Here is a 26,651-nt window from a genome sequence, read left to right on the forward strand (position 1 = left end):
GGAAAAGCTACTTCCCTTGCACCATCCATATTTGAAACTGGAAAAGTCTCTCACTATCAGGGGAATGCAAGTGCTTGAAAGAGTAGGCAAAGAGACCATAGAGCTCCTTACAGCAGAAACTGGCCTTGAAAGTTGAGAAGATTTCTAATAAAGCTGATCAACATGTTGATGAAGAACCATTTGAAGAAGTTACATTTGACAGATGCTTTTATATTTATGGGGGTCATGATCTCCTTGAGGAGCTGGAAGCTCTCTCAAACCATTATGCATTGTTGTTGATTAGTAGAATTATTTTCTAATGCATAGTGATAGTGATAGTTATCATTACCATCGTTATTAATAGTAATCATCATTAATGTTATTAGTGAAGATTATTATTAATACTATTGATGATTAGTGCTATTAATTACAATAATAAATAATTGTTATTGTTGCAATTCTCGTTATGATTGTAATACTGTTATTACTGATTTTTGATAAAAAGAAAGAAAAAAAAAAGAGAAGAAAAAGAAAAAAAAAAGAAAAAAAAAGAAAGAGAAGAGAAAAGAAAAAAAAATAATACTCTCTTGATCTTGCTTCCCTTTCCTCTCCTTCATTGGTGTTCGTCTCGGACCGGCAAACCACCTAAGCACGCCTTTAATGAGCATGGTAGGAGGGAACCCGGTGCGACACCTACGACGAGGTAGGCGAGTGACCCCTCGATCCATGTGCCAATCACGACAACCCCGCGGAGGTATGAATCTTTCTAAACTCAAAACTCTACTTCAATGTTCGTGGCAAATCGGAGAGCCGCCCCATGCACGTCTTTATTGCGCGTGGTGGGATGGGACCCCGGTGCGGCACGTACGGCGAAGCGGGGTAACTTATAAGTACCTCCGAGCGGGGGAAATCAAAATTACTTTTCAAATAAAAATGTTTTTTTAAAAAACCCCATGCACGCCTTTATTGGCGTGGTGGGCGAACAACAAATATCACCGCCGCGGTGTCTCACCAACACCAACCGTGCACGTCTTTATTGACATGGCGAGTAGGCGGTCTCTTGGTTTTTCCCCTAAACGGGGGAGAAGCCGGGAGGCTGCCGAAATTTTGCCTGAAATACAGACAAGGACTTGGAGCAAAATGGGACTTGTGGACTTGATTCAATTGATCTAAATGAACTTGAACCCAAATGAATTCAATTCTAAATGAATTTGAACTTGGACTCTCATTTGAACATGAACAAGGATTCATTTTGAGCTCGAACGAACTTAATGGACAACATGGGACATGCATTTGAACAAGGAGCTCACACTTGAACTTACAAATGAACTACAACAAAGACTTGAACTCTACAAGATAGCATGAGACTATTTGAGCGTTAATGGGACAGCAATCAACATAATTCTAAATTCAAACAGTAATCAAATGTCAAATAAGTGAGCATGAAGCAATAATCAATGTTAAGTGGTAACTTTGATTACTAAAGTCAAATTGCAAATGTGTGAACAATGAAGCTCATGTTAGATAAACTCCAATGTTGATGATATACACTTTAATGGCAAGTTAAAGTAAATAAACATTACAAAGCAAGGAAGAACAATGATGATTGGTTGTAATACTTGTGTTAATTGCATAAGTAAACATACAGAGTCCTTTGAAGATGATGTGTATTGCCATCTTATAGACATGTATACAAGGAGGGTGAAGTGCAATAATGTGTTTGTGAATAATGTATGGAAGATGCAATGACGTACCTACAAGCAAACACATTAAACGATAAGGCACACAACGACTCCCTCTACATGCAAAGGAGCTTCTAATAAAAATACTAGTGAATATAGTAGATCGTTAATCGGCTTACATACAGATGATGATGGGGATACGATGCACTTATGATGAATCTCCTGTGCATATAGATATTCATGCGATGTGAATATTTACAAGGACAAAGATCTACAACACACGAAAACTCCTACAAATTGCATAACTAACAACAATAAGTGTGGCGCATTTTTGTTCATTACAAATGTAAGAGTGCATACAACGTCCCTACAAACATATAGCGTCATGCCACTAATTATACGACATGTTCATGAGCAAAGTATGAAGGACGTTCAACAGATGAACCGGTTATCTTACAACATCTCTACAATCAATAACAAAACACAAGCAAGCATATTCAGTTCTGCAAGCAATGAGATAGGAGGGAATATACAATTTGACCCCGGATAAATATACAAGTAATAATTCATACAAGCATTAAAGGACATGCAAGTAGATGTGGTAGTTCACCAATCAATAATACATAAGGAAGTCAAGAACGTACGCGACCTCCTACAAATTGTGTAGTAGAAGATAACGGATGCTACATTATCCTCGTAGTCAACTCCTATACAATGTCAATCAAATATGTTGATCATTTGCAAGTAGAGATGAATGATGTGGCAAATGCAAATTCCTGCGAACTGCTGTAGGAGATTTATTATAAGTCAAATATATTGCATGCAGGCAAAATGCAAGAAGACCACAATAAGTACAAGCACCTACGAGTTAAAGCAGGAGATTCGTTAGTGCACTACGATCCACATATAGAAAGCAACGAGTAGTGCACGACAATCTACCTGTACGAAGCAGCGAACAACTCTATCCAGAAGATGCTACAACATGCCATCGGATCTGCAACCTCCATACAAGCAAATAGAAGGTGTCTACAAATACTTTCAAAGTACCCCCGCACGTGCACTATAGTTTGTATACACATAGGTGCACTAAAAAGGGGTACAAATAACCATGAAACCCGCATGGGCCCCAGCGAGCGTGTTATTGGTACACACATGACGTCTAGGAAAGCTGCGCGGGTCAGTAAGTGAATTCCAGTTCGAACATGATCCTTCTATACGGGTCAATAGAAGGCAACGGGGTTAGAACCATCAAATAAATACATGGCCTTGGCGATCAGAATATTTGTTTCAATACATTCATATTAGGCCTTCAAAGCCTAAAATCAAAAGAATTCACTAATAAAGGCATAAAGCCTACGAGAAACCCGATCCTCGATCAATAGCTTGATCGAGTTAACAGGGTTTAATTCATAAAGAAAAATGACCTCGAACACTCCGATGATGGCCGTGTTGAATGCAGATCTCAACCGGAGGGGTTCCCAAATACTTTCAAGTGTCTCCCCAAAACTCCATTTCAAATACTCCAAAACTTCACCCAAAATCCCAGAAAATTTCAAAAATTCTCAAAATCCTTAAAATATTTAAAATTGAAATTCAACTATCAATCACTTGAAGCAAACTCCATCTACCCTCCGCAACAGTTTACCGAGGTGGACAAATTCAAATACTACTTCAGCTCACAAAGAGCTAAATGCCTAGTCGAAAATATCACTATGATCCATTCTCAAACCAGTCTCTTGCCAGTAAGGACGTGGTACGTGTCATCGGAACTTATTCAGTTAAAACTCCCTCGCCAAATAAAAAGAAAAGAGCGAGCGGAGGCCGGGGCCGAATTTTCGGAGCCCACAACCGACAGTCCTTCCTGTGAAATATGGAAAAATCCCGTTGAAATTCCCAAAAAATCTCATTGAATCCTCTGTCGGAGCTATTTCGTGTCTCCTCCCGTAAATCCTGCATCTCGATCTGCTCTCATCTCGAGCAATCTTCGCCTCGTCATTAAAATGAGAGCAAATCAACTTCGTTCGTTTATTTTTTTTCTCGAGCTCCCAAACTCTATGATACTGTAGCCATCTGCCAAACGACTACATTTATCTTACCTCCCATAAACCACACATGATTCCCAGTTCTACAATCCGCCAAACGCCCTCATATAGTCGTTCATATCAACACCTAAGTCCTTCACACAAGCAGCTACCGGAGCCTCCTCAAACATCTGCTCTAGCTACTGTGGCCCAATCCCTTCCTATTTGGCACCTATAGCTCGTTCGCAAGCCGCAGCTCCACCTCTGACCCTCCGACCCCTGCTCTGGGCTGCACGTCAAAGCCACGCTCAGCTCAACCTGCCGACCATGCCGCTTCCGTCTCCTACAGCCACAAATCCTCAATTTTATTGTACCAAGCTAAAAGAAAATTAGGGTTATAACCTCCACCCAACCTCAAGGTTTCCCCTTCAGGATCTTAGCCCCTATCAAATCCATGATCCCGATCGAATACAATCCCCATTTGCACCTAGATCCCGTCGGATCCACCCAGTCAACAGCCCCTTCCCGTCGGTAGAAATTTTGTGCATATTTGTGCCTCGAACCTCATGCCTTGGACAAGAGTACAATCACTACTTCGTCACGCAAACGTATAACACCCTAAACTCAAAATCATGTTCTTGGCACTCGCGGCGCACCGAAAATCACATATGTGCGCTTTCCTCTAACATTATGAGAGGGAACCTGGTGAGATGCTTGTAGAGAGGCGGGTAAGCCTTGTGCATGCTTTTCTTAGAGCAACGAGGTAAAATTTAAGTACCAGTATACGTGCCTCAGTGCCTGCGGGGAAAAATTGCACTTTTAAATAGGTACCCGACACCGACCCATGCATGCCTTTCTCTGGCGTGGTGGGATTGAAGACCATGGCTGTGATGTCGTCCGACACCGACTATGCATGTCTTTCTCTGACGTGGTGGCTATGCTAAGACTTCCTGATTTTTTCCTAAATGGGGGAGATGCTAAAAGGTTGTCGAAATTTGAATTGATGACGCACAAAACTTAAGAACAATACTAGTGGACCAAACTTGAACTAAATAGTAGGGAACATAACTTGAATTTATAGGGAACAAAATTTAATTCAAACAACAGAGAACCATACTTTAATTTGGAAAATGCACAATCATGATGAAAATACACATGCTTAATAATATCAGGATCCTTCACATGACCGTCAATGAACAATCAAAGGCAACAAGTTCGTAAAGCATGCAAATACTAACAAGAAACAACGACGATTGATAAACTGTGAATATAATAAGTTCTCTACAGATACAGTTAAGAAAATGCAATGCAAGTGGCACACTACCTATAAGAAGGGGACAATACACTTGTAATATATATGATCTTCCATGAATAATTGTAAGAGATCTATCATGTGATCTTGCCTCAATCCCTATTCTAGTTTGCATCGTTAAAATGAAGAGGAAACAAAGCCTTCATTTTTCTTCTTCCCGCTCACAAGCTACCACATACAAGAGCCCCCAACCCCATCCTTTTGCTCCTATCCGACCTCAATCAACCCGCAAACCCGTCGTTCTACAGCTCCTAGCCCTTCAAATCCAACCTTTCCTCACACTGACGTCTGACTCCAGGCAATCGAAGTCCACGAACCAAGCTCTACCGAACCAAGTTTCCTGCACTTCTACCCATCTGAACCAGTCCCGTCGGCCTGCTCCTATACCTGATCCATCTCACGCCTCCAACCCAATTGGAAGTCCACGCCAACGTCCATCTCGACGATCCTCAGCTCTGACCCTAGCCATTCGAAAGCCTCGTTCGAACACTGTCTCCTTACAAGATGATCGCAACGCACGACCTAGCTTGATCGAGGACCTTCTCCTTTTGATTTCCCTCACAGATGGAAACTAGACCTCATCCAGCCGAGCCTGCTTCATTCGATTCCCAACCATCAAGCCACCCGTTTGATTGCATTCACCAACACGAGCTCCACAGTCGCAGATGACCCATCTGATCTTCCCTGCCAACCGAGCCTTACTCGATTCCTTAGATCCCAACCCATTGCCTCTGATTCTAGCCTCTGATGTCAATCTCGAGCTCTCGATCCATCATCTGCTGAACCAAGCCCCACACTTGACCGACCCATTAAATCAGTCGAACAAATCTTCTCCTCTGCTCTCTTCATCACTGCCCACACAGCAACCTAACTTCATTCCTCTTCCTATCCTCACTGTCCACACGCAAACACTCACATGCAGCACTACACTAAATTCTCTCCTCCTTGCTGAAATCAGCCAAACCCTTCTATTGCCTTCTCTGTCTCAAAACCAAGGCTCTACTTGAACTCCCTCCCAACTCACTAGCACAGTCACTTAACCCCTCCTTCACTACAACCTCCTCCAAGCAACCAATTGACCTTCTTCCCCTAAACCCAATCCACTAAGATCAGCCCAAGACAGCTAAACCAAGGCAATTTCCTTCCACACTCCAAACCTACAGCAATACACATAAAGACCACAAATACTCTTGCCTCACGAATCTCCCTCTTATTATTATTATTATTATTATTATTATTATTATTATTATTATTATTATTATTATTATTATTATTATTATTATTATTGATTTAAAAAAAGAAGGAAATAAAAAAAAGAGGAAAAAAAATATTAAAAAAAAAGTTTTGTGCTTTTGTGCCTCGATCATCGTATCCTTGACACTGTCGCCTCCGTCGTTGCTCATCACGAAGGTATAATATCTCCAAACTCAAAAAATCCTCCAAATCCTATTTTTAGCGCTTGTAGCGCGTCTGGGAACCACCTATACACGTTTTTCTTAGTGTGATAGAAGGGAACCTGGTGCGACACTTGTGGCAAGGCGTGTGAGCCTTGTACACACTTTTCTTAGCGTAGCGGGGATACTCCTAAGTACCTGTGCACATACTTTTATGCCTGCGAGAAAAAAATTGTAAATCTTTTAAACGGGTATCTTGAAGACCTATACACGCTTTTCTTAGCATGATGGCATTAAAAATCATGGCCTCAGTGTCACCCAACACCTATCATACACGTTTGTCTTAGCGTAATGGGAATGTCCAGCTCCCCTAAAGTCCCTAAATGGTTGGTACATTGGGAGGCTACCGAATTTTTTAGTGAAACAGAGGTACTTGACTAAAATAAAATGCAAGGAATATAACTTAAACTAATAAGCATGGAACAAAACTTAGACCGAGCTACATGTAATTGGACTTAAATGAACACTTGAAATAAAATTATTACTCACAAAAGAATAAAAATCAAACATGAACAAGCAGGCACAAGGACTTGTGATTTTTAGCATGACCCACTCATTGAAGGAGAACATATAATTTGATTGTAAATAGATGTACAAAAGTCATTGAATAATGATGTAAATCCGTCTGCAAATAATTGGTAGCCATCCTATAAATACACTAAAAAATATTGCAATAAATGTAATGGCACATTCATAAGAAAAACATGGGAGGCATGCAACGGGTATAGAAGTTGCCAATGGACATGCATGAAGAAATTAACAATGAGTGCAGCTAATCCGGTAGTCAACACTAACTTGCAGATGAGCACATTAAATTCGACCGTAATTGATGATGTTCACTGCAGGCGTATACAGAAGCATACAACAAATGCTAGGATATTTGTACAGTCTATAACAATTCAGTGAAATGCATCTATCCCCTACAAGCAAAGGGATTTGACATGCAATGAATATGATGACATTCCTACAATCAATGTCAATCCATTTGTGAATGAATACGATAATTCTTTGTGAGAGACGACAATCAACATGCATGAAGAAATTAGTGATGAATGCAGCTCTCTCAGCAATCAGCGTCGATTTGCATGTGAACACACCAATTCATCTGCAAACATACATAGTACAACATACAATAAATGTAAACACCTACTAGTAATGATCGAAGATTCGTCGTGTACACAATAATATACCTACGAGTGATGATTAGCAACAGGCAGTGAATGTTACAACACCCTTACAATCAACAATTATTCAATGGCTAGCAAATACGTTGAATCCTTGCAAGCAGAGGCAGACAATACACAACAAATGCAAATACCTATGAGTAGCACTAGAAGATTTGTATTCAATGCAACTTGCCTGCATATGACAGCGGAAGATTTGCATTACATACAGTGGTCCTGCCTACAAACAACATCAGTGAATGTATTACAAGTATAGTGGACTCTTTTCCAGTGAGTGTGATACACTTCCTACATGCAAAAGCAAAGAACCTATAATGAATGCAGGCACCTACAAGCCATTGTGGGAAATTCATCGTGTACACAGCGGTCCGCATACGACGGCTAGTGGCCTTTAGATATCTACTGACGACCTATAAACATATTCAACAAAGCTTGCAATGCATAACGTCTTGCATGCAAGAAGCCATAAATGACCCGTAGCGCAGTGCTATGACCCACCTACAAGCAATGTTGAGAGATTCATGCAGAACAAGTTCACCCACATACGACGGTTAATGCCCTCTAAATTTCTAAATTGGAACACCAATAGTGTCAACAAAGCTTGCATTGTGCGACAACCTAATGGAATCAACTTGTAGCGCAACACTACTACTCACTTGCAAGGAGTTTGTAGTGAAGATTGTAGATTGTTGATAGAGAGAAACAGAAAAATGCTAATGCCAGGTCATCACATTGAATATATTAGCTTATTTATAAATGAAAGGTGGAGGACTCCTAATGCATCGTACAACGTGTTTGCAAGCAGAGATATATTCCTACAAGCTAAATTCAGAGAAAATGGCAACGTGTAGAGGATTAAATGAACTAAACTACATTGTCGATGCGCAATGAATGAAGCGTAACGTCACGCCACTAGATCCGCAACACTCGTACAAGCGGACAGAAGGTATCAACGGGCTTCTAAATAGAATGTTGTGCACACTCAAATGATAATCGTTCTCACAACTCTTTAAAATATCCTCCCACATGCATTGCAATAGGAAGAATGTGTTATTCAAGCATGACATCCAACATTGCAAGATGTGTTATGTTGTAGCAGTGTATCACATTAACATGCAAATGCACTACAAACACATGCATGACAACATGCAGAACACAATGTGCGAACATATCATCCAACATATGAAGCGTATTGTGTTGTAATATCACATCGCATTGACTTATAAATACATTATACATTACACAAATGAATTAAGCACCACAAAAAGGGTTATGCAAATATGCAGACAACACATAAATCCAACCTACAAGTATAGCATGCCAGTCTTACCGAAACATCATATCAATCATGCAATCACAACATATTAGTCATATAAATACTTTATGATATAAGTATAAAATATATCATACGTGTCATATCAAATACACCGATCATTCTTCAAATATGAATACTCGTATGAGCCCCGACGAGTGTGATTTATGCATACACATAATGTCTTAGGATGCTGCACTAGTCAAGAAATGAACTTAAAATCAACACAAATCCATATATATATATATATAGGAGTCGGCACGGCTCGAACTATTAAACAAATGCATGGTCGTAGCACCGATCGAGATATTTGTTTTATATGTTAATATTAGTTCTTCAATGTTTATTACAAGAAAAATTCACTAATAAATGCATAAAGTCGACGATGAATGCAACCCTTTGTCAGTAAATAGACAGAGTCGACAAGGTTTAACCAACAAAAATAAAATTGTCCATAAGCACCCCGATGATGGCCATCTGAAAATCTCAACCGAAGAGGACCCCAAATATTTAAAATGCATCCAAAATTCTCATGAAATATAAATATTTAAAGTGACAAAAAAGTCACCCTAACAATGGTCGCGTTGAATATATATCTCAATCGTAGGGATTAATTGGAAAATACCCATCAAAGACTTAAAATCCTATATCCATTGATAAAATTAATATTTAAAATCGGAATTCATTCATCTAAATAACTTAAAGTAAAATTCATTCACTCTCTGCAACAATTTGCTGAGGTGGTTAAATTTGAAAATGATTTCAGCTTACAAAGAGCAAATATCTTGTCAAGAATATCATTATGATTCATTCTCAATATGTCTCTTGCTAGTAAGGATGTGGAAAGTGTCCTCTGACTGATGGTTTCGCCGCCAAATAGCACCAGTAATAAACGGTTATGATGGGGACCCTCTGACCGGGTGTTTTTGTCGCCAAATGCCATCATTAAATTACTGTCATAGTCATAGCCCGTATGTTCCCAACGACTTCAAATCCTTGAGTAATGAATTAATAGAATATGATCGAAATGGCACAAAGTTCATTATTGGCTAAGGTGGATACAAATTTGTCCCCTTAGACAAACATTTATCCGAAGTCTACAAGGTATCTTTAGACAAAGCAACTCATGTTTGTCGACACGGATCCTTTGGTCAGGTTGGTTTGACTACCTCCTCTGACTAAGTATACTAGGGACCATGATGACCCGGGACAATGGAATTATGGGATCTTGATCAGGTATATCATCATCCCCCCTCACTTTAAGCACCAGGTGATGAATTTTCAATTTTAAATATTAAATTTTCAAATGCCAAATCATGTTGCTACTATACACTAGATATTATGTATATGTTTGATGACTAGCCTTAATTCGAAAGTTTTCTCTCACTATCGGGGGGTAAACAACTATAGGGGCTTGCACCTATAGGAAACCTGAACTCATATCATCTATGATGCACGGACACGGACACGGCGACACGGACACGGACACGACACGACAAGGACACGAGACACGGCTTTTTTTGAAATTATAGGACACGGGTACGACACGGACACGACAATATATTTTTTATATAGTGTATATATATTAATGTAATATCATATTAAAAATGACAAACAATAATAAATGAATGACATGATAACTTGTCTAGCTTATAATATAAAATATTTAGTACAACCACAAAAATATAAGCAAATAATCACTTACTACAATATCAACTAGAATAGGCGGGATGGGCAGAATAATAAAATTAGGGCAAATATATGTTTTTGAGAGGGGGAAAATACCAAAATTACCCTCCTTTAGTACTTTTTTTTTTTTGAGGGTGGGCATTTGCCCACCCTGAGATGAGCGTGGGTCCGCCTATGGCGGGGGCGTAAATTTTCGGAGCCCACAGCATCCAAAGTTCAATTATGATGCTTCTTAAGGTAGAATGCCTATGATTATGAATCAGATCAAAATAACACAAAAGAGAAAACCTATGTTCGCTGCAGGAGTGAGAAGAAGTATTTTTCACTATGAAACAGTCAAATTTCAAGTGTTAACAAAACAAAATCTCCAACTATAGCTAGAGGACAAATAGGTGATTGAACAATAAGCACAAAGAAGAGTAGAAAATTATTAAGAATGAGAAAGATATGATGGAAGATCATAATAAATTAGACTAGAGTAGATATATTTTGAGCACCGTTTCGTAAGATGGGGTTCTCTGGGGCAACTAGATGGGCTAATGTGTGGGTGGTTGTGGGGAGACAAGTCATTATATCAAAGTTAGGCGACAATGTTGGACGGAGTAGGAATGAAGCAGCACATTGTAGTTTTCAATGAAGAAATAATGTTAGGCTACTAAAAGGTTGTGCTAACCATGAGAGGATGGAACATTGCGAGCGTGCTAGTAGATGTAAGGGATAACACTTATGGGATGGTTGGCTAGCCCCGAGACCATCCATGTAAGCAGGATGAGACTCCTAGCAGTTGGTACATAAGTGGCCTAGAATGGTGACCAAGATCGGTTGAATAAGTTATATTTGTTAATACTTTAAGGAGGTGGCACATGGTTGGATAAGAAGAATTTGGCAATTGTCACATGACATTTTACACCCTTATTTTGAGCCCTATATGTAACTTGAGGATTTAGAACAATGAGTCACAACTTGCTTTCTCACTCCAGACCCTCACCTTCCACTGCCGAGGACTAAAAGCTTTGATCTATGTGCATAATGATTGATTGCAGTGGATAAGATAGCATCCTTGAAATGTGCATATTGCATTTTTAATAACAAAATGGCAAAAATACAACTGTGTACAAAACTATTTATATCTTCCTTAAGCAAAATAAGAAAATAAGAAGGAAGATTTTCAATTTGGTCTTTTTTTCTATACAAAATTACAAGCCAAATCAAAATGAGCTCAAAAATGTGAAAACTTGTTGCATTGCCTTAGTGTATAATGGAATATCACCTGGTTAAAGTGAAGAAAAAACTGAGATTTGGTCCATTGAAGTGGCCGGGTCCTCCATGATTTCTGTCTAAAGCTCTGATGGAGGAAGATGAGAACACCTTGGTTATCACCCTCAATCAGTTCATACATTCAAGGTTGAATGAGAGATTTGAGGAACAAAATGGCTTGGATTTCAACAGTAGTACTGTCCCAGTGTTCTCATGACTGATTTGCCTCTGAAATGAAAGCCTCGTTGTCATCTCTAATATTAGCTCGATAAGAGGGAAGAAAGGTGCCATCGACATTGGCCTTAATCAAACCACGAGGGAGGAGAGCGCAATTGATGTGGCCGAGTAGGGTCCCAGTGCTCCTGTAGAAAGTAAGCCCAAGCCTTGGTGAAGGATTCAAGTAATAGTGACTACAATAATGGTGAGAGTCCCAATTGACTGGTTATAGTGGCTGCAATAATGATAGATGGCATCTAGGAGAAAGCTGAAAGAGTTGTTTGTAATTTTGGTTTTAAAACCTTTTCATGAATTAAGGACACTTGGATGGCAACTTGATGATGGTATGATTAAACCTTAGTGAATCTCAATTCAAAAGGTAGGATTCTGTTTCAGACGGCACTATAGTGCCTCAGGATCCAGATCATTGCAGGTAGTGAAGCCATATCAATCAATTCATGCCATGTAAACAGACAATATGCTGGAAGCTTCTTCACAATTTGCATGGTCTTGAGACGTCATTTTGTTTTTATGGTTTTCCTCTTACAAACCATGATCTGTTGCATAATCATTTGCTCCATGTGTGCTCTTTTTCATTGTTCATGTCACAGTTTCTGTTAAGCAATGCTTTGTTTAAAACGAGTCTTCCAGTTTATATTTTAGGCGTTTATTCCCACGTATGAATGCTTGTTAGTTGATTGACTAAATTGAACAATCTATAGGTGATGAAATGGGTAACACTTTTTTCATTTGTTGGTAATTGAACCATAGTTAGCAAGTGGTTGAAATTAGAACCTTTAGTCTTTTTTTGTTTTTACCCTGGAAAAATTGGGGGTCTATTTGGGACAATTTTCTTGCTACTTTGTTTTTTCAGACTGCAACAAGAGTTTTTATTTGGCTATTACTTTTTCGTTGCTTCCATGAAATTTATGTTCTAAAAAACTATTTTTTCGAGCAACTTTCAAAAACGTTATTTTTGCCGTAGTAGTTTTATAATCATCTTTACAAAAATTACAACTATCTCAGACCCTAAATTTGCATATAGGCATACTCCAAGTGAATCGGACAATCTTCTTTGCAGACCCCATACAATGGCATGATTTTATTCGAGCAAAATTTTCTAGGAGCTTATACGCTAATCATTTTACTATGAGTTTGATAAAAAACTGCATTTTTTGTGTTTGCTTTTCCATTGCGCTTGAATTAGTCTTAGGGAAAAATGTTTTATCCAGTACTGAGGCTCCCGACAACGCTGGATTTGGGAAAGGAATGGTCTTTTTCAGTTATTTCTCATTGCTGCTATTGTTTTCATTGTTCGTAATTATTGATGTGTGTGAATGTATCCTCAGTAAGATGATTGGAACTGATCAAGCAGGGAAGCGTTCTTCTTTATTTTTGGTTCTGGTGGGGAGTGGGGGATGGAGTTGTTCTTTATTTAATTTAAATGATATATTACTCTCAGCACTTACATTTCCTTCCCCTGTTATTTATAGTAACTTTACAATTTGGTGTTCGATTGTAGGTCTTAAAAAATAAACCAGATTTTCATCGGAAGCCATGGCCTACTATAAGCAACAGTGCAAAGGATTTTGTTAAGAAGCTACTGGTGAAAGATCCTCGTGCTAGGTTGACTGCTGCTCAGGCTCTGTGTATGTATTTAGTTTGGTTCCTCTTAGAAATTCTGTGAAGATCAACTTTTTGGTCGGTTCAACCATTTAAAAGAAGCGGAAATTCATCTTCAATAACACATGCACATCCTCTTACATAAATACTTGAATGTATGCTAATATGTATAATACAAAGTTTGTACCTTAGGAGAAGGGCGGACGGAAAAGAAAACCTAAAAAAGCTATACAAATCTGAGTCAAGTTGACATGGAGTCACCACAAAAGATTTGTGGAAGTCTAGAAGCAGTTGTTGGAGTACAACGTTATTAGCTTTAGGAAGCTTGGAGCATTGAGGCTGGAACTAATGGCCAAATGGAAGGGAACCACTATACGTTGTCAAAGACTTTCATAATAATCTAAAATAATTTTTCCTAAAACTTTCTTCCAATTTCATAAAAGGTCACTAAATCTTAAACTTCCATCAAATATGACTTGTATACCTACATTTGTGGGATTCGAAAATTCGTGCCCCGGCTAGTGCAATAAAGGTTTGATGTTGTTGATATTGTGGTACCCTTGGATGTAGATCAAGAGAGAGAGAGAGAGAGGAGGTTGGAAAGGAAGGATGTGAGAGGTAATAAAGAAAAAAGATGAAGTTCAGGGAAGTAAAACTTAGGGAAACAGGAAAAGAAGGAAATGGATAGCCGAGGAATAGTAGAAAAGAATAATAATTCCGAACCAGTTCTCTCTCAATTACAGTTATCCAGATTGATTCAAGCTAACACTGTATCAAACTTTTTTGTTCCTTATTTCTTTAATATCTTAGCTGCATTTATTTTAATATTGAGTATGTTTCTACTGGTTATGAAAATTCTGATTGACTGTGAATTCTTTTATTTTTTTTTCTTTTCAGCACATCCATGGGTAAGAGAAGGGGGACTTGCGTCAGAAATTCCATTAGACATATCTGTGCTATCCAATATGCGCCAGTTTGTGAAATTCGGTCGTTTCAAGCAGTTTGCTCTTCGGGTAAATCTGCAATTCAACGCTGCCATTGAATTTGTGCTAAACCTATAATTTATACGCTTGCATTCCCAGGCATTGGCTAGCACTCTCAATTCAGAAGAGCTCGCTGATCTTCGAGATCAATTTGATGCTATTGATGTTGATAAAAATGGTTCAATCAGCCTCGAAGAAATGAGACAGGTAAGTCTTCTATAGGTACCATTCTCATGTTGCTTAACAGGAAAATGCTGTGAATTACTTGTCCTCTAAAAGATATTATATCTGCATAATTCATGTCAACTCCACAGTGATAAATATTCTGTCTTGTTGATTAAGGCAAATTTTTAAGCACAAATGAAATTCATCTTTACAAATTCTTTTATTTATGTGAAACTTCTATTTTCTTTATTGCTAGCTATTGTCTTTAGATTGTCTAATTTACCGCGCAATTGGTTTTGTATTTGTAGTTTCTGGATATCTCGTGTCTCTAGACTCTAATATCCAATCCTTGGTAAAGTTAGGTCTCAGTTTATGGGGAAATTATTCTGTGCGGACTCCAGACGGGGAGAACCGTCTGGATTGTTGTGTATTTTGTGAGTATTTACTACGTATTTTCAAATACGCAGTAAATATTCACAAAATACGTGGCAAATCAGCAAATACTCACAAAATACTCATAAAATACTCACAAAAAAGCTCACAAAATACTTAGCAAATACTCACAAGTTACTGAGTAATACTCACAACAGCGTATTTTGTGAGTATTTATTGCTTTTTTGAAAATACACAGTAAACATTCACAAAATACACAGTCAATCCGAATGGATCACCCCGTACGGACTCTGCACATAATAATTTCCCCAGTTTATTGGGAAATTATCCTGTGTGGAGTCCGAACAGAAAGAACCGTCTGGATTGATGCGTATCTTGTGAGTATTTACTATGTATTTTCAAATACACAGTAAATACTCATAAAAAACATAGCAAATCAGCAAATACTCATAAAATACTCACAAAATAATCACAAAAAATCCACAAAATACTCAGCAATTACTCACAATATACTCAGTAATACTCACAACTGTGTATTTGAAAATACACAGTAAATACTCACAAAATACATAGTAAATCTAGATGGATCATTCCATCTGGACTCTACACAGAATAATTTCCCCAATTTATAGCATCAAAATTATATGAGGAAGCTTTTCTATATCGGCAAATGAACCTCTAATCCATGATTAGGTTGCTTCATGAATCGTCAAGCTTATGACACAATCCTATCATTCTTAGCGAAGGACCATAATTTTATTATGAAGAGAGCATTCATAAATGCTTTTTATTCTAGCGGAACAATCTAATCATGGAAACATCCTCTTTGTTGTTTAAGGATAAAACTGTGAAATCATCCCTTTGCCATAAATCCAATTGACATAATCTCAAGTACTGTGCCCTTCTGAAAAAAAAAACTTATCTTGAAGCGGTAAGCATCATAATGTTCCAATTGACATAATCTCAAATATGCAGGCTCTTGCTAAAGATATTCCTTGGACGTTGATGGAGCCTCGTGTTCTGGAGATTCTTGAAGCGGTAAGCATCATAATGTTCTGTAGCCTGCATCTTATCTATTACATGTTCAATCTAATCACTCCTTCAATCTTCAATACATTTCCGACATTGCATGGTTTGCCATCATTGTTGCATATTCAATCTGAATCCTGTGGTTTGTGAAGCAGATTGACAGCAACACCGACGGCTTGGTCGATTTCTCGGAATTTGTTGCAGCAGCCCTACGTGTGCATCAATTGGAAGAACATGACTCGGAGAAGTGGCAACAGTGTTCCAAAGCAGCTTTTGAAAAGTTTGATATCGACAAAGATGGATATATCTCATCTGACGAACTTCGAATGGTATGTTTTCTTTATCTTCTCCAAGTGAAAACCCAAATCTTCATTCCACTGAAAGATTACTTTTCTTTAGAGCCCGAATCCATTTTTTATGATTGAAACTACAACAATGTTGATTTAGAACCACGGCTCTGATTACTCTACCTAGGGGTGTAAACGAGTAGAGTTTTAGCACTATCGAGCTCAGCTCGTTTTTTCAGAAAGCGAGCTTGAACTCGAGCTCTTCCCACTATAAACAAGCTCAAGCTGACTCATCGAGCTGCTTGATTTCAAATTTCCTGCCCGATTTTCATTTTCCCACCTGGTTTTCATTTAGGAGAAAATAAAGCTGCATGGATTGATGGGAAAAGGCTGTAGCTTTTAAGCCTCATTAAATAGCTCATTTAGAGAGAGAGAGAGAGAGAGAGAGAGAGAGAGAGATGGAGAGAGAGGGATTGAGCAGTTTTTTGGGTAGTGCTCTGTCAAAGAGGTATTAGCATTTATTATTATGAGAGAGAGAGGCAGAGTAGCAAATTTTTGGAAGAACATGACTCAGGAGTGTGATTTATACATTATTTATTATTAAATTTTTTAAAAATTTTAAATGTAATAAATTGGAGCCGGCTCACGAGCTCACCAGCCAAGCCGGGCTCAAGCTCGACTCGTGAGCTCGATAAGCTTGGCTCGCGAGCCCATAAATGAATCGCGAGCCGGCTCGGCTCACTTACACTCCTAACTCTACCTCTCATTAAACTTCTCCTTTCTTTCAGTACATAGGAATGAAGGGTTCTATTGAACCCTTATTGGAAGAGGCTGATATGGACAAGGATGGCAAGATAAGCTTAGATGAGTTCCGGCATATGCTAATGACTGCAAGCATGAATTCCAGCAATGCGCCCAGCATGAGCGTTCCAAGTTCTCGCAAGTTGTGATGATGATGAACTTATGAGATCATCTTACGGCTTCTAATTCAACTAACTCATAGAATTAAAGCCTTCTTTTATCAATTAAAAGCTTGCAGTTATCTTGAAAGCGGTAATCTTTGCGTTAGGCGCAAAATTTCTGCAGATATTTGTTTGCTGCTCATGATTTTCTTTACAGAAATTCTAATATAAAAACTGAGAGCTGACGATTGTGTTGTTGAATGTGGCTGTTGGATGTGGTAATAAAAAGAATGGAGCAATTTCATGCGTAACAGTGTACAAACTATTAAATTTGTTTAATGTATGACATTCCCATTGAAGGGGGTTGTTTGGTTATGCTTTTAAATTTCATGTATTTTAGAAATAGAGAAATTAAAATACATGGATTTTAAAAATGTATTGATTTGAGTTATTTAGATATTAATTAAATGCATTGAAGTTTTTTTTTTTCATTTATTATGATATATTTTAGATTCATTAAATCAAGCATCAAATAGAGTTGGATTTCAAGAAAAAAAAAATGGAATAAACTCTTTATTATGCTTTTGCACCTAAGAATATAATTCAAATTAGATAGGCATATAGATAAAAATTCATAATAAAATTGTTCTCAAAAGAAAGAGAGTACAACAACATGAAGCCTTTATCTCACTACGTGGGATCGGTTACATTAATTTTTTTTCGTCATTATATCTTATTGAGAGTCAAATTCTCATTTAAATTTAATAAAGAAATGTCATTTCTAATATTTTCTAATCAAATTTTTTTAGGTTTATCTCTATCTTTCTTAATATAAGCCTAATTTAATAAATTACTTTATCGGGAGGTGGTCTTTTTATGTGATCAAATCATCTAATATGACTCTCTCTTATCTTATCTTCCATTGGAGCTATTCCAACCTTTTCATGTATTTGCTTATTTCATATCCTAATTAGGTCATTGGGAGGTCGTCGTTTTATGTGACCAACCTTCTAATGCGACTCTCTCTAATCTTATATTCCACTAGATCTATTAATACTAAAATTACACTGCATATATTTAGTTTTAAATCTTCTCAAACAAGAACATTTAGACTCTAAAATTGACCTCCATAATAAATGCAGTTGCTCAAATTCTAAAAAAAAATATATATATATCTTTTTTTTTATTTCATACATAAAATTATGTATTTCACTATCCTTTTTTGCTCCTCCTTAAAAAATTGGTTGATTCAGCCCCTTTGTATTAGTGGAACAGCTTTTAGAATCAAAGCTCATTCCACCAACTGTATGTTTTTCTTAGCTTCTAACCTTTCTTCCCTCCGATTGATCTGTCCAAAAGAAAACTAAATGGATGAAACCAAAACAGAAGCATTGAAGAACGAATTTCATAATTCTTTGTAAGAAGCAATAATGCAATAATTCTTCCATACTGTGAAAAGAGATCAAAGGTTAAGTAGAAGGAAAATTATTACATGGAAGTTTCCTGATAAGAACAACCAACCATTGATAGAAATTTTTAAGCATTCAAAATATATTGTTTTAATTAAGACTAGTTATTTTCAACAAAAAAAATATTTTAATCATATTTAAAAAAATTAAGGGACTATATTAACATATTTATGATTTAATATTAAAATGATCCTAACAGCAAATTATTTTGAATTTTTTTCTTTCATAAATAGAACTATTTTGGGATTTGAAATAGCAGTCACAATTTCCTTCAAGAGGGCAGATAACATCAGACAATATAGCTAAGTACCATTATAAATGCATTTATAAATCCAAAATGATAGTGAACTCTTTAGGCAATGTGTCTTTTGGGTCAAATTTAAAAAAAAAAAAAAGACTTAAATACAAGAATGAAATTCATTCATTTATTTTTTTTTATATTTATATCCTCTGTAAAAGATGGTATTTATAAAATGCAGTACTGCCTCAAGCTAATTAATACTAATTAACCAATCATTAATCATTAGGCATCTTATTCATATACCACTTAGATTTTGTTTGGAACAGCTTTCTTATTACTTTCTAAAGTGACTTTTTAGTACTAAATTTTTTTGTATTAGAAAATAGTTTTAGAAAGTAGTAAAAAGATGTCCAAAATAAATGAATGAGAAGAATTATTCTGTGCAGACGCCAAACGTCGCCCGGAGACTTACAAGAATGCACCACGTCACCCATGCGCTCGGTACTGCTCAGTACCGCGCCTCGATACCGCTGACGCGGCGCATTCTGATAGATCTCCGAATAGCGTTCTGCTTTTAGTCTCCGCACAGAATAATTTCTCCACAAATGAAGAGTTAGATTCACGATGGATTCGTTTGGGACAACGTTTTATTGCTCTCTAAAGATGCTTCAAAAAAAAATTGTACTAAAAATTTTCTTTAGAAATCAGCAAGAAAGCTTTCCCAAACAAAGCCTCACAATCAATTTATTAACCCAATTTCAAAAACAAAAAATTTACATTTAAATATTTAATAAATTGATAGGGTTATATTGTATAAGGGACACAACTCTCCTTGGCGTATTGGTTGAGAGCTTAGGCTTCCAACTAAGAGGTCCAGGGTTCGAGTCTATGTATATGCGTTGTGTGTGTGAGTTTGCCTTAAATGACCTAAATGTCCCAAAAAAAAATATTGTATAAGGGTCTATCTTTAGAATAAGACAAATGAGAATAATAGAAGCTGTTTTTTTTTAACGACCCCACTTCAGGTTTTAAAAAATTAAATCTTTTTTAATTGCAGCCCACATTTCTTGATAATTTTTATAAAAAAACTAATAAATAATAAAACTTTGCATTTATTCAATTCAATTATTGTTACGTCCCCCATTTTAAATGTGGAGAATGATAAATTGGAAAAAAGATAATAAAATTTTAAAAAAAAAAATCATCATGGGATTAAATTTAAATTTATAAAAGACAACACCATGTGAGCCACATGTTACAATCAAAGTATTAAGAATGCTAATAATTTTGTTATGCTCTCCAATTTTTCTATGATATCATTATAAATAGAAGCATTTAAGAGCTATTTTTAAAATAATATAAGATTTTGTCAATATTACATAAAAATTACACTTCTTTTTCATTAACATAAAAATTTTAAACTTAGACGGCTAATTAACCCGATAATTATCTGATTTATTTGGTATATATTATAGATGTGAGGAATTTTATATCACTTTAATTTTCTTATAAAACATTAAATAATATAAATTTTTTTTTACTATAAATAAAGTATATCATAAAGTAAAATTTGTAACATAAGTTAAAGTATTTTTAACTTTGGATTTTGAAAGGTGCGATACTTGCTCTTGCGGACCCTTTTGAATTCACATTGATCGAAGAATTTCCCAATTGCAGACCTTGTTTTAACTCTATTCAAAAAAATTTTCTTTAATCTTAAGCTTAACAGTGATTTCTCGGTTACCCATTGGGATTCAAGGCATGTTTGAATTGAACTTACAAATGACATGGATTATAGCAGTGTTTTTCCCTATCACTCTTATTTTGTCTACAACTGCTTCATGAAGTTTATAAAATGGTTTCCATTTTTGACATTGCTGTGGAATCCCCCATCATCCCTATTTATATTTCTTTCCCTATCTTTCAGCCCCATTTGTTTTCTCCATTAGTATTACACGGATTGTGATCATTTTTTGTCATCCCCTAAAAAATTGTTAATGATACCTCTAATGGGACTTGTCTCTTGGTTGCTTTATTTTGGTCAAATTATATATCACTAAATGATACCTTAGTATTGTGTGGCTTGTGCCTAAAAATTATATATATATATTTAGCACGTTGAGATGGAAGAGTTTTTTCCTTTTTATTGAACATTGTAAATTTATGTGTCATATAAAAAATGATTATCTTAGCTTTCACCCTTATTTAGTTTAGGATTCACAAATTAATCCAAAAAATACTTATATTGTTGCTAAAGGAAATAAGAATAGAGCTCCTTATGGTGATATCTTATGGTGTTGTGGATATTTAGGTCAATAATAATGCTATGGTGGTTAATCCTATCTTAGTTCCTGCTCCTGATATTTCTGGTAATCAATTATCTACTTCCCCTAATATGGAATCCGTGGATCATCAGGTTAGTAATAAAATGTTGAATGTGGTCTCTTGGGTTATGTACATGAAAGTGTTCTTCTTGTCCTGGATGTCTCTAATAGGGTGATTATTATTAACTGATTGTGTTCCCCTAGTTCTGATGATGCATTAATAAAATTGTGTGGTGGGAAGAAATATTTGGATTTGCATTCTATTGATCATTTTGATTGGGTCTATAATTAGCTCGGTGATAACTGGGGTGCTGAAGACTTCAATGATGGTCTCTATAAAATTTTGTAAGAAAATATTAATTTGAATGTTTTACAAGTTGACAATGATGATTTCTTCACGATCTTAGGCAAGAAAAGTAAAAATCAAAATAAAAATTTGGTGCAGAATTTTAAGTATTAATATGTTGGCAGAGTTACGTGATCTAATGCCCATTCTAATTCTTCTTCTAATCCTAAGTTCTTTTTTTGTGTCAATTGGGGCTATCGTCTTTTTTGCTTTTGGGTCACCTTATGTTGTTGGTTGTCTCTAGTTACTTAGGCTGGTTCTTTTTTTGAGGGCCCTTTTTGGCTTTACTTGTGATGTTTGCCTTTTGGATGGGGTCCTATAAGTTGTTGCTCTCGCTTGTTAGTGGTTGGGGTCATTTGGGTTGGGTGATTTTGGGTTTAATTTTTGTGTTTTTTATTGGTTGCCCTGTTGTCGTGGGCTTGGTTATTTGGTTGGTGATCTCTAGCTGGCGATTTTTGGGCTTTGGACCTCTAGCTATTCTGCTCCTGTTATGGTAATAGTTTTATTTCTTTATTGATGTTGTGCTTAATTGGTTTTTATTAGTATTTTGTTTTTTCTTACAGGTCTGGATATCGTGGTTTGGGTATGTGGATTCAATTTTGGGTTTTAGGTGAAAGTAGTAAAAAGATGTCCAAAATGAATGAATGAGAAAAATTATTCTATGCAGACGTCAAACGTCGCCCGGAGACTTACAAGAATGCACCACGCCACCCATGCGCTCGGTATTGCTCGGTACCGCGCCTCGATACCGCTGACGCGGCGCATTCTGATAGATCTCCGAATAGTGTTCTGCTTTTAGTCTCTGCACAAAATAATTTCCCCACAAATGAGGAGTTAGATTCACGATGGATTCGTTTGGGACAACGTTTTATTGCTCTCTAAAGATGCTTCAAAAAAAACTTGTACTAAAAATTTTCTTTAGAAATCAGCAAGAAAGCTTTCACAAACAAAGCCTCACAATCAATTTATTAACCCAATTTCAAAAACTAAAAATTTACATTTAAATATTTAATAAATTGATAGGGTTATATTGTATAAGGATCTATCTTTAGAATAAGACAAATGAGAATAATAGAAGCTGTTTTTTTTTTTTTAAATTAAATCATTTTTTTATTGCAGCCCACATTTCTTGATAATTTTTATAAAAAAAAAAAAAATAGGTTTTTTTTTTACTTTGCATTTATTCGATCAATTCAATTATTGTTACGTCCCCCATTTTAAATGTGGAGAATGATAAATTGGGAAAAAAGAGAAGAAAATTTAAAAATAAAATCATCACGGGATTAAATTTAAATTTATAAAAAACATCACCATGTGAGCCACATGTTACAATCAAAGTATTAAGAATGCTAATAATTTTGTTATGCTCACCAATTTTTCTATGATATCATTATAAATAGAAGCATTTAAGAGTTATTTTTAAAATAATATAAAACTTTGTTAATATTACATAAAAATTACACTTATTTTTTCATTAACCTAAAAATTTTGAACAAATACGGCTAATTAGTCTGATAATTTATCTGATTTATTTGATATATATTATAGATGTGAGGAATTATATATCACTTTTATTTTCTTATAAAAACATTAAATAATATAATTTTATTATTTTTGTTTACTATAAATAAATTATATCATAAATTAAAATTTGTAACATAAATTAAAGTATTTTTAGATGCCAATTACTATATATATATAAACAAAAAACATATAAATAAATATAGAGATTTCCATGTTGAGTATGGAAATACAATAAAAAACTTGTGATACGCATGCAAATTCAATATAAAAAAAAAAGGACAAAAGCGTAATCAATCTATTCAATCCCAAGCATATATTATTCTGATGCATTAGAAAACATTGATACAAATTTCCACATGTCGAATTTCAAATTAAAAAGAAAAAAAAAACTTATCTTTCAACCCAATAATTAAGAACTACAAAATGCCTACCCCGTGTTTCAAAACCAGAATTAACAGTAAGCATAATTTGAAATGGAGAAGCAATAGGAAGAAAAAACAAACAATGCGACAAAACAAAATCACGGAGAAACAATAACATAGGAACAGAGGAACAGGAATTCGCAACACTAATCAAGATTCAGCAAACTTCTTCTCTGTCTTCAATTCCTGTAACCCTTCCAACCACAAATCAGCAAACTCGCAATTTCTGTGCTGCTCAAACCAAGGCCCCCCAGATGTGTAATGAATCGCCTTCGGAAACGTATTCGGATCATTCTCATCCACCTGGTTATGCCCGACGAGGAAATTCCACACAAAAGGCACGGATCCGATCTCATCGTCCTCCAGCCACAAGAATCGGTGCAGAAACGCTCCGGTCTGGTTGCTAACAAGTTCCGGCGTAAGAATTCGATTCTTAGGATGTTTACAATTATACAATACCATTGAAGACCAGTTCTTCCGCGGGTAAATAGTCTGTACTACACCATCCATCTTAGTGGTCTCCTTAGGAGCGTACTCGTGATGGACGCACATGACGGCGTAGCGATCGTCGAGAAGGGCGACGAGGCCGGCGATGTCGGCGGTGTAGAGGAAATCGCAGTCGACGAACATAGCCCAGCCGTGGAATCCGGCGAGGTAAGGGGTGAGGAATCGGGTGAAAGAGAACTCTGTGCTTTCCGTTGGGTCGCGATCGCGCCAGTAGAGACCAGCGGCTCGGAGATCGGATTGGTTGATGGGTGAGATGTCGAGGGGGATGGAGGAGTGTTTGAGGAGAGAATGTCGGCATACCTCGAAAGCGGCGTCCTCGCGGGAGTCGTAGCCGATGAAGATCTTGAATGGAGGGAGAGTAGAGTTGGGAAGATGATCTGCGGAGCCCATTGGAGAGTAGTTTGGGGATCTGGGAGGGAAGGGGGAATGGAAAACAGTGGAAGGGAAGCAACGGAATGCGACCTGCACGTGATGCTTCAAGATTGACAGAGATGGTGAACGGTGGGGATGAAGGGATTGGAGAGGGGACAAAGGTTTCCGAAGATGGCTTGATCCGCTGGCGCTGGTTTGTAGAAGTGCTGCACCCAAAAAACGCGCATCCGTACGCAGTGGGAGGGCCGGTCACGGAATATCATTTGGCAAGCACGTGAAAACCACCATAATTGATGATTACGCTGTGCTTAAACATTTTTAATTTTAAATGTTTATATTAATAAAAAAACTGATCGAAATCTTAATAAGTTTTGGGCTTGGATCTAAATGTGATATTGTCAACTTTGGGAGAAGTTGTTCTCTGGAGATTCTGGATCGTCCGGAGGTGAATCATAATGCGTCATATCATCTGATATACAGCGGTATCGAGCACAAATACCCAACAAACAGGTGATGTGGCGCATTGTGATTAAATATATTTAAAAAATCATATATTTGATAGTGGCTAGAACACATAGAACATTTATTATAAAAAAATATTGATAAATCCAGAGAATTTGAAAGATTGATGTATAGTTAAAGAGTTAATATTTTTAGGTTGAAAATTCTTAGAAAAAGCATATTCATGATGATAACAAATTTTATTCTATGTAAATGTAATGTGTAGAAGATTGGGCCTCCTTCGAGCGAACAATTATTAGGTTTGGTGACCGGACGTAGCTCTACGTTCGGTCACCACTGAGATCGCGCCACGTGCTCTTATTCTTTATCGCGCGGCCCGACCACTTGACCCGGACTGGAACCTGGAAATGCTATGTTCGCGTATTGCTATGTATTACTCGGTATTTTCTAGGTATTGCTTGGCAATAACGAGAAATACCGCTCTGTGAAGACCAATACCGAGAAATACCGAGCAATACCGAGTTTTTCTAGAAAAACTTGGTATTGCTCGGTATTTGTCTTCACATAATGGTATTTCTCATTATTGCCTAGCAAAATCGACAAATACCTAGCAATACCGAGCAATATCGGGTTGTCATGGATTTAAAAAACGCACGTGGGACATACCCACTATTCGCCGGGTCGGGTCCGCGGTTTTGTGCCTTCTATGTGGCGCGATCTGTGCCGCCGAACGTAGCTCTACGTCCGTTCACAGGACCAAATAAAAGTTCCCTTCGAGCAGTCGAAAGGAAGTAAATGTTTTATTGCCAAGTCGATTAGGAGGACAATAATGTTATTAGGGGCACAAGTAATGATAATGAATAATATTATGCCATAATCAAGAGGCATCATACGATAATAATGAGTCACAGGACATAGTCATTAGTAAGCAACATTGAATTAGTGTAAAGAAAAAATATGGATATTTAATTTTTATAAAAACATCAATAATTATAAAGAAACCTTCAATTAGAGATAGTAAATTCAGTCAAATCTAGCACTAAATTTCATGTTTATTTCAAACCAATGAAAGACAATAAAGCCATCTCAATCATAAAAACTATTTAGACAAATCATTTGAACTTTATTTCATTTCCTTCAACTACCTTCCATTCAAATAAAGCCTAAATATTCCCCTAAGAGATTAAAGCTTTGTTTGGGAACTAGAATGCTGCTTTAGAAAACAGTAAGAAACTATCATTATGTGGAAAGCATTTTTTTTAATGAAAAACTCATGGCTGGGGCTCCTGACGCACGAGAGATTATTCTGTGCGGACGCAGAATATAACTATACATCTAGATACCAATCAGAATGAGCCACGTCAGCTAAACCGAGCAGCGGTACGGCTTGTATCGAGCAGCACCAAGCCGCAAGCTTAGGCGCCCAGATGGGGTTCGCTTCCACACAAAATAATACTTTTTGACACACTAAAAGGTAGCAATGGGATTCTCATAAT

The 26,651-nt window shown here is 36.7% G+C and overlaps 2 protein-coding genes across 2 annotated transcripts in view; one reads left to right on the top strand and one right to left on the bottom strand.

Moving 5' to 3' along the window:
• The window catches only part of LOC110114235 (calcium-dependent protein kinase 18), a 30,398-nt gene extending 12,535 nt beyond the window's left edge, over positions 1 to 17,863 (top strand). The window contains exons 7-12 of the mRNA XM_020847039.2: positions 13,629 to 13,755; positions 14,627 to 14,742; positions 14,812 to 14,919; positions 16,246 to 16,308; positions 16,455 to 16,628; positions 17,375 to 17,863. Coding sequence (XP_020702698.1) covers positions 13,629 to 13,755; positions 14,627 to 14,742; positions 14,812 to 14,919; positions 16,246 to 16,308; positions 16,455 to 16,628; positions 17,375 to 17,536 — 750 coding nt within the window. The 3' untranslated portion in view covers positions 17,537 to 17,863. The remainder of the gene's footprint in view (positions 1 to 13,628; positions 13,756 to 14,626; positions 14,743 to 14,811; positions 14,920 to 16,245; positions 16,309 to 16,454; positions 16,629 to 17,374) is intronic.
• Positions 17,864 to 23,679: 5,816 nt separating this feature from the next.
• Positions 23,680 to 24,963, bottom strand: LOC110114218 (protein CDI). The gene has a single exon (XM_020847016.2). It carries the CDS (start codon positions 24,709 to 24,711, stop codon positions 23,965 to 23,967), a length of 747 nt encoding a protein of 248 aa, XP_020702675.1. The 5' UTR covers positions 24,712 to 24,963; the 3' UTR covers positions 23,680 to 23,964.
• Between the last annotated feature and the right edge of the window lie 1,688 nt (positions 24,964 to 26,651).

Source organism: Dendrobium catenatum, unplaced genomic scaffold (assembly GCF_001605985.2).
Source record: "Dendrobium catenatum unplaced genomic scaffold, ASM160598v2 fragScaff_scaffold_490, whole genome shotgun sequence".
Lineage (NCBI taxonomy): Eukaryota > Viridiplantae > Streptophyta > Magnoliopsida > Asparagales > Orchidaceae > Dendrobium > Dendrobium catenatum.

Bases quoted from the DNA above. Each gene is read 5' to 3' on its own strand.
- LOC110114218 (XM_020847016.2), bottom strand. From the start codon at position 24,711: ATGGGCTCCGCAGATCATCTTCCCAACTCTACTCTCCCTCCATTCAAG.